The sequence below is a fragment of the Anser brachyrhynchus genome (assembly GCF_964034855.1).
Source record: "Anser brachyrhynchus genome assembly, chromosome: 4".
In the NCBI taxonomy this organism is placed as follows: domain Eukaryota; kingdom Metazoa; phylum Chordata; class Aves; order Anseriformes; family Anatidae; genus Anser; species Anser brachyrhynchus.
This window is the reverse complement of record NC_137698.1, coordinates 18,870,002-18,884,103: the sequence shown is the minus strand read 5'-3', so window position 1 is coordinate 18,884,103 and position 14,102 is coordinate 18,870,002. Positions and strand designations below refer to the sequence as shown.

The following is a 14,102-nucleotide window of genomic DNA, read 5'->3' as shown; positions in this document are numbered from 1 at the left end:
ACCCAGATACTGCTTGAAACAAGGTCATTAGGTGATGCTGTAGGGAACAATGTTAAAAATGTTAGCGCAGCATTTTCTGTCCGGCTCCTAAGAGCTCAAAGATTGATTCTTGAAGGGATTTGTGAAGTCCAACAGCTACTGTAAACTTTATTTTTCTTTTTTCTTTTTTCTTACATTTCATTTTTAGCCTAGGAGCTTGATCATGCTTATATCAGCACTGATTTTTTTTTTAATTTATGGGCAGAACTCATGTTCTAGCTTGATCTCTGAGTTGTTTTATACTCTGTTTTTATACTCAAATATTAGTGACTTCTCTAAAAGATGAATCTGCATATTCCAGAATGAGAATCTGGATGCTAGCTATTTTACAGTTTGAAGCTGTGAACTGTGCTCATCTATTTCATAAGAAAAATATTAAAATTGAACACTGGTCATCTTTTGGTAGGTAAAATACGACTACAGACAGTGTAGCACTCATTGTAGTGCTTTCTATATGGTCAGAACTGCTATCACTTAGCTTTTTAAAGAACAACATTAGTGAATTTGAGTGTAATCTTGGATGTATTTGTCTTTAAATGAATGTAGAGTTTCACAAACACAGGAAGCTATTGCTGGATATGTTCAGAAGCAATCTTGGCATGAAGACAAGAATACGAAATATAACTAACACTCTGGGGTCTCTTTAAATTCCCGTTGCCTGTCCTACTTTTTCTTCTATAATATCCTTTAGGCAGCATTTCAGTGCCATGCTCAAATCCAGTGACATTTGTTACAGTCATATAACATCAGTTCATACTAGTGTGATTGAATAAATAGCTTCTGAGTTCAAACAACGACAAAAGTCCTCTCTCTCCATCCCAGATAACTGCAGATACTGTCCAAGAAATGATGTTGCATATTAATATGTCTGTCTTGTGGTGAAAATGTATTTTACAGGTCTCTTCTGTACAGTCCTTTTCAAGGAAAGATTATCTTTCCCTGCAAGTTACTGAGCCTGATGGGGACTGAAAGACTTCAAGCAGTTCAGAAAAATTAGTGAAGTAGCAAATTCTTGGATCAAACATTAAGATGAGCTGATAAATGTTCTGTTGGTTAACTAATCATATGCTGGTGTGAAGGAAGAACTGCAGCTTCAGTTGTGCCTGCCACTGATTCAAGTTTAATTCATTTTAGGTTCCAAATTCATTGCAGGGTTTTTTGTTTTGTTTGCATTTATGGCAACAAAGTAGAGCTCTAGAGTATGTAAGGAGAAAGTACCTTTCATATTTAAGGGCTTAATTCTAAAAGCCGTGAGAACTGAGTTTGGGATTTCATTGAAGTTCTTACTAAAATTGGCTCAAATGCCCCTAGGTTTTAAAAGCTAAGTTTGACGGATCTAGAGTAAATTTGATGTCAAAAATTGAGTCTGTTAGTTTCTCTTACTTGAATTTGTAAGTAATAGTGTCTCTCCCAGTTACTTCATGTGTTTATCCTGAGCATGCTTACAATGCTTGATAGCCCTTGGGGATGGAATCATTTTAAAAATTATTTGAAAAAAATAATTAAGCTGTCTACATGTCTGGCTTCTCAGCACATAGCAGACTACTGTACGTATGTGAGAACGGAAGAAAAAACTTCCCTGCTAGCCTGTTAGTGTCTGCATGAAAAAATGTGATGCGAAGGCAATTATAAGCAGGGATCTAATCTAGGTGAGGTCACATCAGGTTTGAGCTGGAAGAGAAGGTACCATGAAAAGCATGCAGGGGACTGTGCTATGGTGAGACTTGAGACAGTTGAAGTCTGGCAAAGTGCTTTTTATGTCTCAGTAGTTATTACTTTGCTTCTGCAAGGAATGATGTAAATGGTTTCTGAAGTTTTTTTCCAGTCCTACACTTGTGATGCTGAGCATCACAGTCTACAAAGGGCTGGACTAAAGCATTAGGGAAGGAATGAGTACAGGCATTGAAACTCAGATAGCTCCTTCCTTTCTGGCTGTTTCAGCCCTTTCACTCCCTGGCATGTGTGAGAACTTGGAGCCACAAAAAGGGTGGACTTGTCATTTTTCTCTCTGGTATTGTGTGAGGGTTTCCTACACACACGTACTTGCGTGCATGTATGTATAGCAGGGCTTCTTTCCGTGACCCCACCCTCTGAAAGTCTTTTCCCAGATGTGAAGTTACCTTAATGTCTGCAAGCAGGCCAGTTGGCAGCCCTGAACGTATTCAAGAAGGATGCAGAGCTGGGGAAAAGGGATTGGGATTTGTACTGGGGAGGCAATTAGTGGGGTCTGGGAAGGATTTGCAGATGGTGCAAACTAACCATGGCAGGATTCCTTGTTCCAGTTGACTCTGGGGCCTGACTTTGCAGACACAAACCGAAGCATGAAGGTCAAAAATACATATCTATGGCGAAACAGTAGAGGGCACCAGACAACAAGGACCAACGTCCTGTACAAGAAGTAGAAATGGAGAGTGAAGGTGGTGGAGAGGAAACGGGAGCAGAGTGTGAACACCAGTCTTCCCTTTGCTTGGCTCTCTGGGCAGCTGTGCATTTCAAGGATGACAAAGCACAACTGCAGCTATAGGAAGGTATGCAGAAAAAAGAGGACTCCTTCAAATGTCTTTTTGCCTACCTAGAGCAACACCTAAAAAAGAAACTTACTAAAATGTAAACTCCATACATAAACATAATTGTTAGCTCCTAAATGTAGTGCTTTCTTTTCTTTGCTTCAAAAACTGGAGAATTCAGTGATTTAAGGTTGCCTGTGGGGTGTGTATGAAGAACTGGTTTTAGCAAAATACACACGCCTAAAACAAGGATAATTGAGAGAGATTTGACAAGCTTTAACTTGGTCCTCATTGACCAAGGCTGCAGCATACAGTACCACATCTTCATGCAATTGCTTTCCATCATGTTGTCATCTTCGTGCTTAAAAATGGATGACTCCCTGCATTTTTAATGTGCATCAAGGCTTGATTTATCAGTGTACATACAGCCACTCTCTTTCAGGTCAGAATACATATGCTCTAGGCTTTAGGCATTGTTTTGATTTTTATTCCCCCCCCCCCCCCCCCCCCCCCCATATGCTTAACTAGCTTGTGCTGGATTTTGTCCTAATTCAGAACAAGCTAAAATATCAAGCATCAATATCGCTCTTGGCTATTTAAATAAAAAAAAAAAAAGCTTGATCTACTGATAGTCTAACTGATGTGTGTTAGAGTTGCCTTCTATACGTTGCATATCGCTTCAAATGTATTTCATTTGCAGTCATCTCTGTATGTATGGTTAACTTATTGATATCTTTATTTTTGTATTTGATGTATAGTTTATGTTTATGCTTGATACACACTAGCTAGATGAAAAACTTTCAGTTCTAGGTGTTGCAGTTCCAGTAAGCTTGGTGACTAAATATATTACACATGCAATTTTAAGACACAATATAAAAAAAATGATTCTTTTCGAAAGTCAAATAATGCTTCTATAAGATGGATCTGTGCTTAATAAGGTAAAAACTGTTAAAGGCACAACACTGGTATTTTTAGAGTATTTTTTCTATTATTTATTTCCTTCCATCTTCACTGACTTTGTCAAAGCACCACTAGTAGGGCTGACAAAATGCACGGCCATTTGACATCATCTCACCCAATACTGAATGTGTTGTCATGAAGACTGGATAAGAAACAGCTACTGAGGAAGTGAAAGAAATGTAATACTAATACAACGTAAGGCACAGTTCTAGAGAATCTTTATTGCTGGACTTCACTTCAAAGCTTGCTCTTTAAAAAAAAAAAACAGGCTTGTTGATCAAGAAGTTGCAGTAAGATAATAAGAGTAAGATAATAGTAAGATAATAATAAGATGATAATAAGTAAGATAACGAGTGAGATAATACTCTCCTTTGTGCTTTTATTTGGGAATCCACCAGCAATTTAGAAGATAATACATCTACTTAGTTTCAGTTTGGGTATCTTTACAACTGTCATAATCCAGTTTCTTGAAACATTTCAATGTAAGATTGATATAGGTTTTAAAACATGAATGCTAATCTTCAGAAATGTGAATAAAGTTAATGCAACATAGGGATTTTGTATGCCTAATCTGTATAGTTTAAAAAAAATCATACCAAATTACTGGCAAACTAAACTGTCATTAACATGCTTCTTCTAGGGGGAGAAATACTGTGTTGCAGGAAATCATTAGTGCGTTTGACAATGTCCTAAAACAGCTCAAGAGCCATATTCTGTATGACTAGTGACACCTTAAGGAACAAAAGACACATCAGTGTTAATCCCTTGGGTGAAGGAAGGCATGTTTTGCGCTGGGAAATACTGAGGCTTTGGCAGGTGGTTAATATTAATGGGCGAGTGCATACAGGGACCCAGTTCAAAGGCTGTCATGGGTGAGAGTCTGCTTTATTGGGGGTAGGAACTGGAAAGATGATGTACTGAGGAACTTTAGTGCAGTATTACACATCATTGGCATTTTGCTTGCTTTGGTTTCGTAACTGCCTCCTCATTGCAGGGAGAACCATCTCTCCCTCACAAAAAGACAACAGAAGCATCCTCCTAGCCCAGCAGCAAAAAGTCCTACAGCATGGTGTAGGGCAGAGGGTTCGCTACGCACTGGGTTATCACTTGGGAGCCTGAAAGAATGAAGTATGTTTTGGATTACCTAGCAAGGAGTAAGCTGACAGCTGCCTGCAAATGACCCTTTGCACAGGATTAGTTAAGGACTGCGTGGAGTTTCTAGGCCTTTGGTGGATGGCACGCAAATGCTTGGTCAGGAAAACTGTTTGCTCTGTCTTTCCTCTGTTGCGTGTATTTGCAGGTTTCCTCTTTCACCCATGTTACCGTGTAAAGTGTGCTGTAATGAACTGAAGCCCTTGTTTCATGCTCGGTTTGTTGTGTCAACAATCTGGATGCTAATGAGCTGTCTGCCAGATATTCAAGTTTCCAGGTAACAGCTGTAGGCTGCGAGACTCTGGTGTGGTCTGTAAGAGACATTTGGTCTCTTACCTAAGAATCAGCGCTGTAGCGGGCAGCGAAGTGTTTGACATGTTAATGGTTTGACACGCTAATGCTCTGCTAATGCTCTCCGCTTCAAAAGAGACCTGCTCCTCTCCAGCTGAGACCCCAGGTGGCCAGTGCAGCGAGACACGTGGGCTCAGCGTGCAATTAAAACATCACATAGGCATAGAGCTCTTTGAAGTGCAGGAAGACAGCTGAGACTTCTTTCCTTTTCATTGCCGTGTGAATAAGGACATCCAACTACGTGCTGGGAAGGGAGGAGCAAAAAGAAATAAATTTAGAATGCTGTGTTGAGGCTAGAAGTTAATGCTATAATGCTATACATCAGCGGCTGAGCTGGCACGAAAGGACAGGTACAGACTTCGGAAACAGTGCTTCAGATTGAATGCCTCGAATAATACATGGTAGTTCTGCACTTTCCCCCCAGTGCTGTACCAGCATTACACAGACATATATATCAATGCTGAAGAACCTTTGTACCTCTGCAAAGAAAGGCAGAGGCATTTCTGATGTGTAAGTTTGAATCCCGCTGCATCTCGTTAAGCAGCTATGTCAGGTTTTGCCTGCTTGCAGTTAAATTTTGTTCAGTTCAACCTTTCAAACAGCCTCATTGTTGTTGGTTTTGCTCAGAACAATTTGAAAAGGATTTCATGGCAGCTAACCTAAGCTGATGTTCCTTGGCGTAGGCTTGGGCCTGACCTTGAAGAGAAGTTCGAGAGGTTGCAGTAAGAGCAAAGGAAAGGGAGCACTACAGTTCTGCTCTAGGAAGCATGCAGCTGTCTAAGGCTGCGGACAGAGCAAGTGAGGGCTGTCTGCACTGATTTTTATGTAGACAGGCCTGAGGCAGTGCTTAGAAGCAAAGTACTTCTTCAGCAGCCCGTATTTGTACGCTCGCTAGGCTGGACCCTGGGAGGCATGGAAAGCTTTCACCATTTGCCAAGCTGAATGCAAGCAAAATTTTGGAGTTGACCAAGCTGTGGAGCTGCAAGGAGGGCTGGGAGACTTCCACCCAAGCCCAGCCTTTCAAGCCATCCACAGACACTGGTTTAGTTACGTTCTTGGGGACCGTTTTCCCTGTACGTTTGTCTGAAACTACTTTCTGGGTTCATAGCCTACAGCATGAGTTCTGAAAGAATTTAGGATTGCAACTTACAGCTAGCCAAATTTTCAGTTCCTCTCAAATACAATATACACACGGCTCCAGATTAAATCAAGTAGCTTCTCTATTTGTAGGGATGTTATTAGGTGTCCCTCTCTGAAATGCCATAGTTTGTCACTAGGCAAACGTGTTAAAATCAAAGTGGTGAAATCAATCAGTCTTTGTTCTGTTGCTTAAATAGCTTGTCTGCACTGTGGGAGGGGAGAATTACAGAGATTATTTTGAGGCTTCCGAGGTAGCTGCATGAAGACTAACAAACAAAGTGAAGTTATGTACTCACCTAAGGGTGATTCAGATGCTAGGCTGAGATCTGTTAACTCCCAAAGGAAAAACCCCGGAATCAGGCCCATGGATCATGCAGCACTGCATCTGATGGGACCAGCTCTGTTATGGGAGGGAAAGGGTAAGCATCTGGAGTAGAGATGCAGTGTACATCTGGTTCTTAAGCCTCTGCTAAAAACAGGTAGATCTTCAAGTTTACTTCAGTGTTTTTTGGTATACTTGGAGAAATTTGATCCAGTTGCTGATTTTTCTTCAATTTTATTGTTACAGTAGTTCTAAAAAAAATAGCAAGTGTACAGTTAGCACTTACAATTAGGTGGAAAAGAGACCTCTTGGAAAAGTGAAAGTCTGGTATACCTTCTTCTCTCATGTTTGGGAAGTGAAAATATCTGATTGCTGTGTCAAGTCTGAGCCCAGTTGGGGCTGTACAGAGCATGCAGTCACCCTGAAGGTCAAAGTAGTTGAACTTTTTGTATGATTCCCAGTTAAGCTTTGTGTAAATGTTTTTGTTTAATGTTTCAAATATATTTTACAGTGTTAAGTAATACACCATAGTTCTTACTATGGTTTAGTGAGCTTGTTAACTTCAAAACTATGACTGGTGTCTTTTTTTTTTTGTTCATTTTCAACTTAAATCAGTGTCAGGTACAATTGATAAGATTAAATTTGCAATTTTCACGAATTACCCTCCCTCTCACACAGTGCAACCCATTCTCCACCTGTATCATCACTGAAGCAGTGGATATTAATGCAGCTGGATTCTCATTAGCTGCCAGTAAGCATCAGACAAGGTCTTCGCAACTCTTCACCTGTATTATTGAGATTTTTTGGAAATGCTAAGGTCTGGTAAAGGCTGGAATAAAGTGTTATACTGCTGAGCTGAGTTACTGCAGGTATTGGTCTAGGGATGAAGAAGTACTGCCAAGTGCTTGTAACTGGCTCTTCTCACCTGCCTGATCCATTTTATCAAGGATTTTGTTACCTGGATTCAAAGGTCAGGTTGTGCTTCTGCAGTCTATTCTGTGGTCCAGTCTGCAGTGAGGGCTATGCGTGGTCAATAGCACCTGAGCTCTCAGGATAGCCATCCAGCTAGAAATGGGGCAGGGTGCTGAGGGGAGGAAGGCATTCCTGCAGCCTGTAGCTCCGCTGGGAAAGTCCCACTGCCTGAATATAGAAAACGTTCCAGAAGAGTGCATGTCTGGCCTTCTGGCAGGTGAGACGCTCAGAAAAAAGCTCTACCCCTGGTATTGTGTCCACCAGGGGGCTGTGAGAGTGGGACAGTTGGGCAATATTTGCAGGCTGTGTGTGGAGGATGTGTCTCCGATCCCTTCCCCTTCCCATGAGTGTGCCTGAGCTGGTGTGGGAGGCTAACTGGAAAGCGAGGAGTAACCTTGCGGTGCAAGCAGGACTTGCTGGGTCGGTTCTTTGGCCCTGCTCAGCAGCACTGTGGTGAGGTAGAAATCTTGCAGCTGTGCACACACAAAAATCAGGGTTGTTTGTAATGCTTCCCATCCCCAAACTGTGCTGATGGGATTATTGCAGTTTTCTATGGATAGCGTAGATCTTCTGCTCTGGGATGTTCATGAGATCGTCACTTCAGAGAGAGTGTCCTGGAGGCATGACAGCATGAAGGTGTGTGTAAAAGCCTTGACCTTTAGCCTGTGTGAGACCCGCTCTGAATGCTGGGCCTTACTCTGAATGTCAGGTCACCGGTCTGAGGGCAGACGCAGATGCTTCCTGTAGGGGAATATATATTGGGTTGGTCATTTTTTCAAACTGAATCCAATGACTGAGTAATTAAATCACTTTGTAACAAAACAACTTAACAACCTGGCATCATTAGTCTTCCTGTTTTTACATGGAGCCTAAAATTATGGTGAGTTCTGTGTTTAAAATTGAGAAGTGTTAGCTTTTAAAAAGAAAAAATAACACTCAGAGGTGGTACCTAAAAGACTGCCTCCTTAACCTGTCAGAAACATCTCATTAGTCAGTTTTCCCATGTTGCTTTTGTAAGTGTTCGTTGTTTGTGAACTAGAGGATTTCCTCAGGATCTGGGTGCTTCCACAGATCGCTAAATGAGCATTCCTGGTAGTAATGAGCTGTGCTAATGAGGGGGGGGGTATTCAGTGGGAGAGGAGCGATGGCCACGGCACTCACCAATTTATGCATCAAGTCTCGCTGCAGACATTAGCAGAAGGATGGGTACACAACCCCCTTGTTTGAATGTAGGATTGAAATACCTGAGTACTGTCGAACTGTTGCAATTCACATTCTTTTTGAGCCTTTGTTGAAAAGGTAGGGCTGCTGTGTTCTTGCACCGTTTGGCTGCGTTGCAACAAACCTGGTAACTGATGCCCAGGCATTTTCTATTGATGCGCAGATCAAATGACAGTGGGGAGTGGCTTTCTGGGTGACGTCCCATGTACAGTGATGTCAGCCAAAGATTTAAAAAATTCAGGTGTGGCATAATCTGCCAATTAAACCGATTAGTACTCGGGCTAACTCTTGAGAGGGAGCTCTGTCTCTACAGCTCTGCTTATTGAAGTATTTTATTTAGTCCCTTTGCCTTACCTAGTACTAGACTTCTACCTAGCACCTTCACTGAAGCAATCTGTAAGCTGACGTAGGACCATGCTGAGGGCTATGTGCTAGCTCTCTGGCTATCTGAGAAATCTGCTGCTGGCTCACAAGTGGTCCTGACTGCTTGGAAGCTGTGGCCCTGGAGAAGTTCTGCGACCCCCGTGGGATCGGGATGGAGTGCCTCGCGGCATTGCTGGCAGACGTTAGAGCTAGTCAGGAGGCGATGGAGGCTGGGCAGAAGGAGCTGAAGCGTGACATGGAAACATCTCAAAAGGAAATCAGAACAGTGTTAGCACTGCAGAGGAGTCAACAGCAGGTGAAAGAGGAGCTGAAAGCAGAGGTGAAGTCCAGTCACTTGGATATAAGAAATGTGCTCGAGGAAATCCAGCGAGTAAGGGAAGAAATGGAAGCTCGATTAAATACTCAGGCCGATCTGGTCTTACTGATCAAAGAAGTGAGCACCAACTTGACATGCGTAGACAAGGCTTTCCAGAAGATGGAAGAGAGGCAGAAAGTTCTTACCAGCCTGCACCTTCCTACAAGAGAAGACATTGAGCATGGATTTTTCTTTGAGAGATGCTTACACAAGATGCATGTGAATTTTCAGAAGCCCGTGGAAGCTAATGGTTTGGATGAGGAACATGGAAACATGGTGCTTAGGGGTAAGACCATGGTGATCATAGCGTGGGGACTTGTGCTTGTCATGTGGTTTCTTTTGGCTATTTGGAATGCTTTTAAGAAATATATTTTTTTTCTTAGAAATTGAACCTCTCGCACTTACACAGGCCTTCCTTGTACATGGTAAGCAATGGAAGGCTTTGATTTGGCTCTGCCAACCAAAAAGTGGGTGCTGGATGTTTCAGCTGGTAATTTAGCAGCAGTGCGCAAGATAGAGAGGCTCAGGAAACCAGCAGGACCTGGCAAGCCGCTCAAGTACTGTGCCAAGTACTGTGCAACGCTGAAGCTCCTAAACACAACTGTATGGTACGCACCCCAATGTATGAGTGGTTTTGTATTTCTTGCTTCTGATTACCTGCTAACTAGAGAAACTATGTATGGGAAATGGTTCTCATTATGGAAAAACTTGGGATGGGCCTAACAGTCTTCCCAAAGAAAATTCTCTACAGCTGCTGTCCATGCAGTGACTTCAGAAGGAGTGGGAGGGTTCCTGGACCTTTACCAAGGTCATAGGATATTCTTTTTTTTTTTTGTGCCAGCAAGATACTGAATCTTCTGTGACTGATTCAGTGATCAGAAGGCTCAATCCTTACAAAACTGCTGCTGCTATTTTTATAGATTAAAAAAAAGGGTAAGACCCTATGTGGTGATTGTGTAGGGTTGCTGTGCTGCATGTAATACTTGAGAATCTGTGACTTACAATCTTCAGAAATTGAGCATTTTAAATAGATTGGGTACTGTGTTTTCTAGACTGTTGGAGAAGAGTCCACAAGCTAACTGAAGGGGAAAATTTGTTTTACTTTGCAAGTCTGACTTGTGTAAAGGTGGCAAGTAAAAATGGCGAAGTGAGGAGGACTTGGGCTGGTGACTGATACTGTCCTTAATTTAGAGTCCATTGTTGATGTGTTGTATCAGTAATTAGACTTGATGCCTTTGTTCTAACGAAGTTATGGCTTTTGTTTTGACATCATAGTATGGCTTCTATACAAATCTGGAAACAATCTGTCATTGCTCAGGGGTACACAGGCCATAAATAAGCATTGGAGTGCTGCTGGCGTTAATCCGTAGAGGCAGTTCATGCTACGGAGGGTTGATGCTAGCAGAGAAATGCTTTTCAACATCTAAAGTGGTTCTGCAAAGTACATAAGCACATGCCTGTGATAAAATTGTTAACAGGAATGTCACTGAATTTCTCTTGTGCACGTTTTTTTGTTCAGCTTTTTTTAGTTCAGTATCCAGGGTTGGCTTGGATGAATGTTTGAAGGAGCTTCTCTGAAGAGGCTTGGTGGTCTGGGCACCACAATAAAAGCAGTGGTGTGAAACTGGCAAACTGATAAAGGCTAGCTAGGCTGTGGAGACAGTGGATAGTTGGAGTCTATTGTCACTTGCGGTTAGCTGTTGTATCAGGGTACTTATTTAAACAAAATAACTTCACTATGTAACAGTATCTGATGTAATTTTTTTCCCTGAATAAAAATTGTCTGCAACCCTTCGTACAGATGGGAAGCAGCTTTTCATGCTCTGTCGGGGTCCTAACAAATAATGTTAGTCACTTCATACAGTGAATTAAGTGTTGACATTAGTATCTTTATTAGTAAATTTATCCCGTACCCTTAAATCAGCAATAGTGCTCCAATTCTGTGTTTATTGTAAGGGAAGCTTTTAGGGAGGGAGTTGGAATAAATGAGAGAGTAGGAGTACATGAGCCAGTTGGGCAGGGAAGGACTGAATGTATGCCTTTATTCTCTAGTCACTGCCCTGTTTTTCTTCCTTTCCTCCCCTCGATTATTGCCTCTTGTGATTTTTTTTTATTTTTTTTAAGAACCTTCAGAAGGTGACCAGTGTTTGCTGCAAAAAGTATTTGCTGGAAGATTGTTGGGAATCTAACAAGACAGCTCTCAGATTTGAACCCTCTTTCATTTATAGAGGTGTAAATGAAACAACGTTATGTCTGCACTGTGAGAAAAGAACTGGCCCCATTAGGTAAAATGGTGGTAAAAATATACCTGGAACTGGCAGCCAAGCTTGGTCTGTTTCCCCTACTGATTAGAATTTAGTTTTTGATTTGGGTTATGTTGATACCTTTAACAGCTCTACTATTAAACAGCAAGACAGTATGTTTCTAATAGAAAATACACCCTGTAACAGTCAGCATCTCCTGAGCAGGAGTGCAGTGAAATTTCCAATAATGCAAGGGTGTCCAAACATTATAAAGGAATAATGCTGACATTTCTCTAACTAAGGGAGGACAGAAAATCTTGCCTAGAGAGGATTTATTTGGAAAATTCATATTCTTAGGAGGCCCTTCACACGCTGCTCAGCAAGAGGCACAAATGACATCAGTATTTTGAACAGAAAACTTTTTCAAATGTTTTGAAAACGAGCGAAGTCTATGCAAGACTGGTGTATTAATGCAGCAGTTGATGTGTCAGACTAACATTAACTGAGAGTCAAAGGTTTATTGTTAATATTATTAAGTTATGTGATTGAGCCTTTCACTGCTGGCGATATGCAAGAGTCACTTGACAACCTTCATACCAGGTGTTTGGGCTTCAGAAGGGATTCATTAGCAGCTACTTCTAGTTCATTAATATGTCCCCTGTTTTTTCCACATGTTCTTGTTTTTCTTTTCTCCGAATCTCATCTCTCAGGTTTTATCACTGTATCTGGAAGAAATCTTGTTAAGTTGACACTGTACAAAGTAATCTCCTCCGATGTCTCCATTAAAATGCCAAGGGATATTTATGTATTGCGTCAGCCTTCTATTGCAAAAGTGTTTGCTTGTTCTGTGTGTGATCAAAAGACTGGCCCTATCTGCACTGCAGTACTGTACCTTTTTGGTCTGAAGGCAGCAGAGAAACCTGTAACCTCGGCGGTGTTTACGAATCAAGTGCTGGGTTATGTAATGTGGTTTCCTCTGGCACCACACGATTGTGTACTGTGAAGGGACTGAGGTTGCAACATAACTGAGAATATTAAGTGAGCTATGTAATTCTTGGACCGTGAAGAGCAGCAGGGCAAACTTGAAATATGCTACATTTTAGAGCATTTTTAAGTATCATCTTTGTGACCTAAATTGCTGATGCTAGAAACTTGTTGGAAGACCTTTGGGTAATGGAGCTCAAACCTGAGCTGTAGAGTGGAGTTTTTGCAGTAAATTTTTTTTGAAAGGAAGGAAGGAAAAGATCAAGGAAATGTGGGGAAAATGGTTTTGTATTCAGTACTACCTTAGAGTGTAGAAAATATGAAATACATGTTGCAAACGGAAGTGGTTGACTCATCTTAAGGTAGAAACAAGTCAGTGTATGGCTAGGATTACAGAAATCTTGCATTTTGTGTAAACACTTATTCAAATCACAGTATGTAGAATATGCTGAAAAGTAAGCCACAATACACAAAGGTAAGGACAAAGAGCGAAACATTGTATATGGTTCTAGAGCCCAGCCTGTCAGATGATGATGTCTGATCCACAGTGCTATGGAAACAACCCTTTCTCCTAGTTAGTGTTTCAGGAAGAGTTTAGATCTATTTTCTTTTGTACCTGCCTTTAAGTTTTCATTAGACATAAAGTACAGATTAACTAATTGGTGTTTTTGTTCCAGTTGACAAGGGCAAGCAACGGAGTCCAAAAAGCTCGTGCATACAGACACAAACCTCCACAGATGTGCATTCACCTGGCACAAAAACAGCTGAGTTGACACAGTACAAGACAAAATGTGAGAACCAAAGTGGAATCATTCTGCAGCTGAAGAAATTCCTGTCAAGCAGCAACCAGAAGTTTGAAGCATTGACAATTGTGATCCAGCACCTGCAGTCTGAGGTAAAAAAAAAAAAAAAAAAAAAAAAAAAAAAAAAGTCTTGCAACTAATCCATTCTGACTTTAATTTGTTGAACTGTTCTCAACAATGGCTTCTGAATATATTATACACTGATACATAAGCTTTCAAATAATTGAGAATGAAGTGAAGGATACTGGCTATTGAATCCTGCATTATTGGTAGTATCTTTACAATTATTGGCTTTCATTAAAAAAAATAAAAATAATAATAATAATAATAATAATGCACCTGAAATTTAGTGGAGTTCATCTGATATGTGTTAATGTTTGCTTGTCCTAGTCTGTTTGACGTACGGAATGACTTCATAAGTTTGATAATGCACCAGAATGTTGGTCTGCTTTGAAAGATTTTGAGAGAAAAGAAATCTCAAGTTAGGGGATAGCAGTTATGGATTTATGCTGCAACAGTTGATGCAGACTTTACTAGCAGTTCATTTTGTATTTATAGCTAATGTTCCAAGATTGATACCAGTTGTATTTTAGCCATTCCCATATGTAGTGATTTCATCCAATGTATAAAAATCACTGAGTTGTCTTAGTATGCTGCCAGAAACATAAC

General features: G+C 41.0%; 1 protein-coding gene across 8 annotated transcripts in view; it reads left to right on the top strand.

Annotated features, from left to right (window-relative positions):
- Positions 1-14,102, top strand: part of MTUS1 (microtubule associated scaffold protein 1) — a 115,020-nt gene that overhangs the window by 73,052 nt on the left and 27,866 nt on the right. For all 8 annotated transcript variants that reach the window (XM_080589579.1, XM_080589577.1, XM_080589578.1 and 5 more), the window contains one exon: positions 13,308-13,525. In XM_080589579.1, the coding sequence (XP_080445705.1) occupies positions 13,308-13,525 (218 nt within the window). The remainder of the gene's footprint in view (positions 1-13,307; positions 13,526-14,102) is intronic.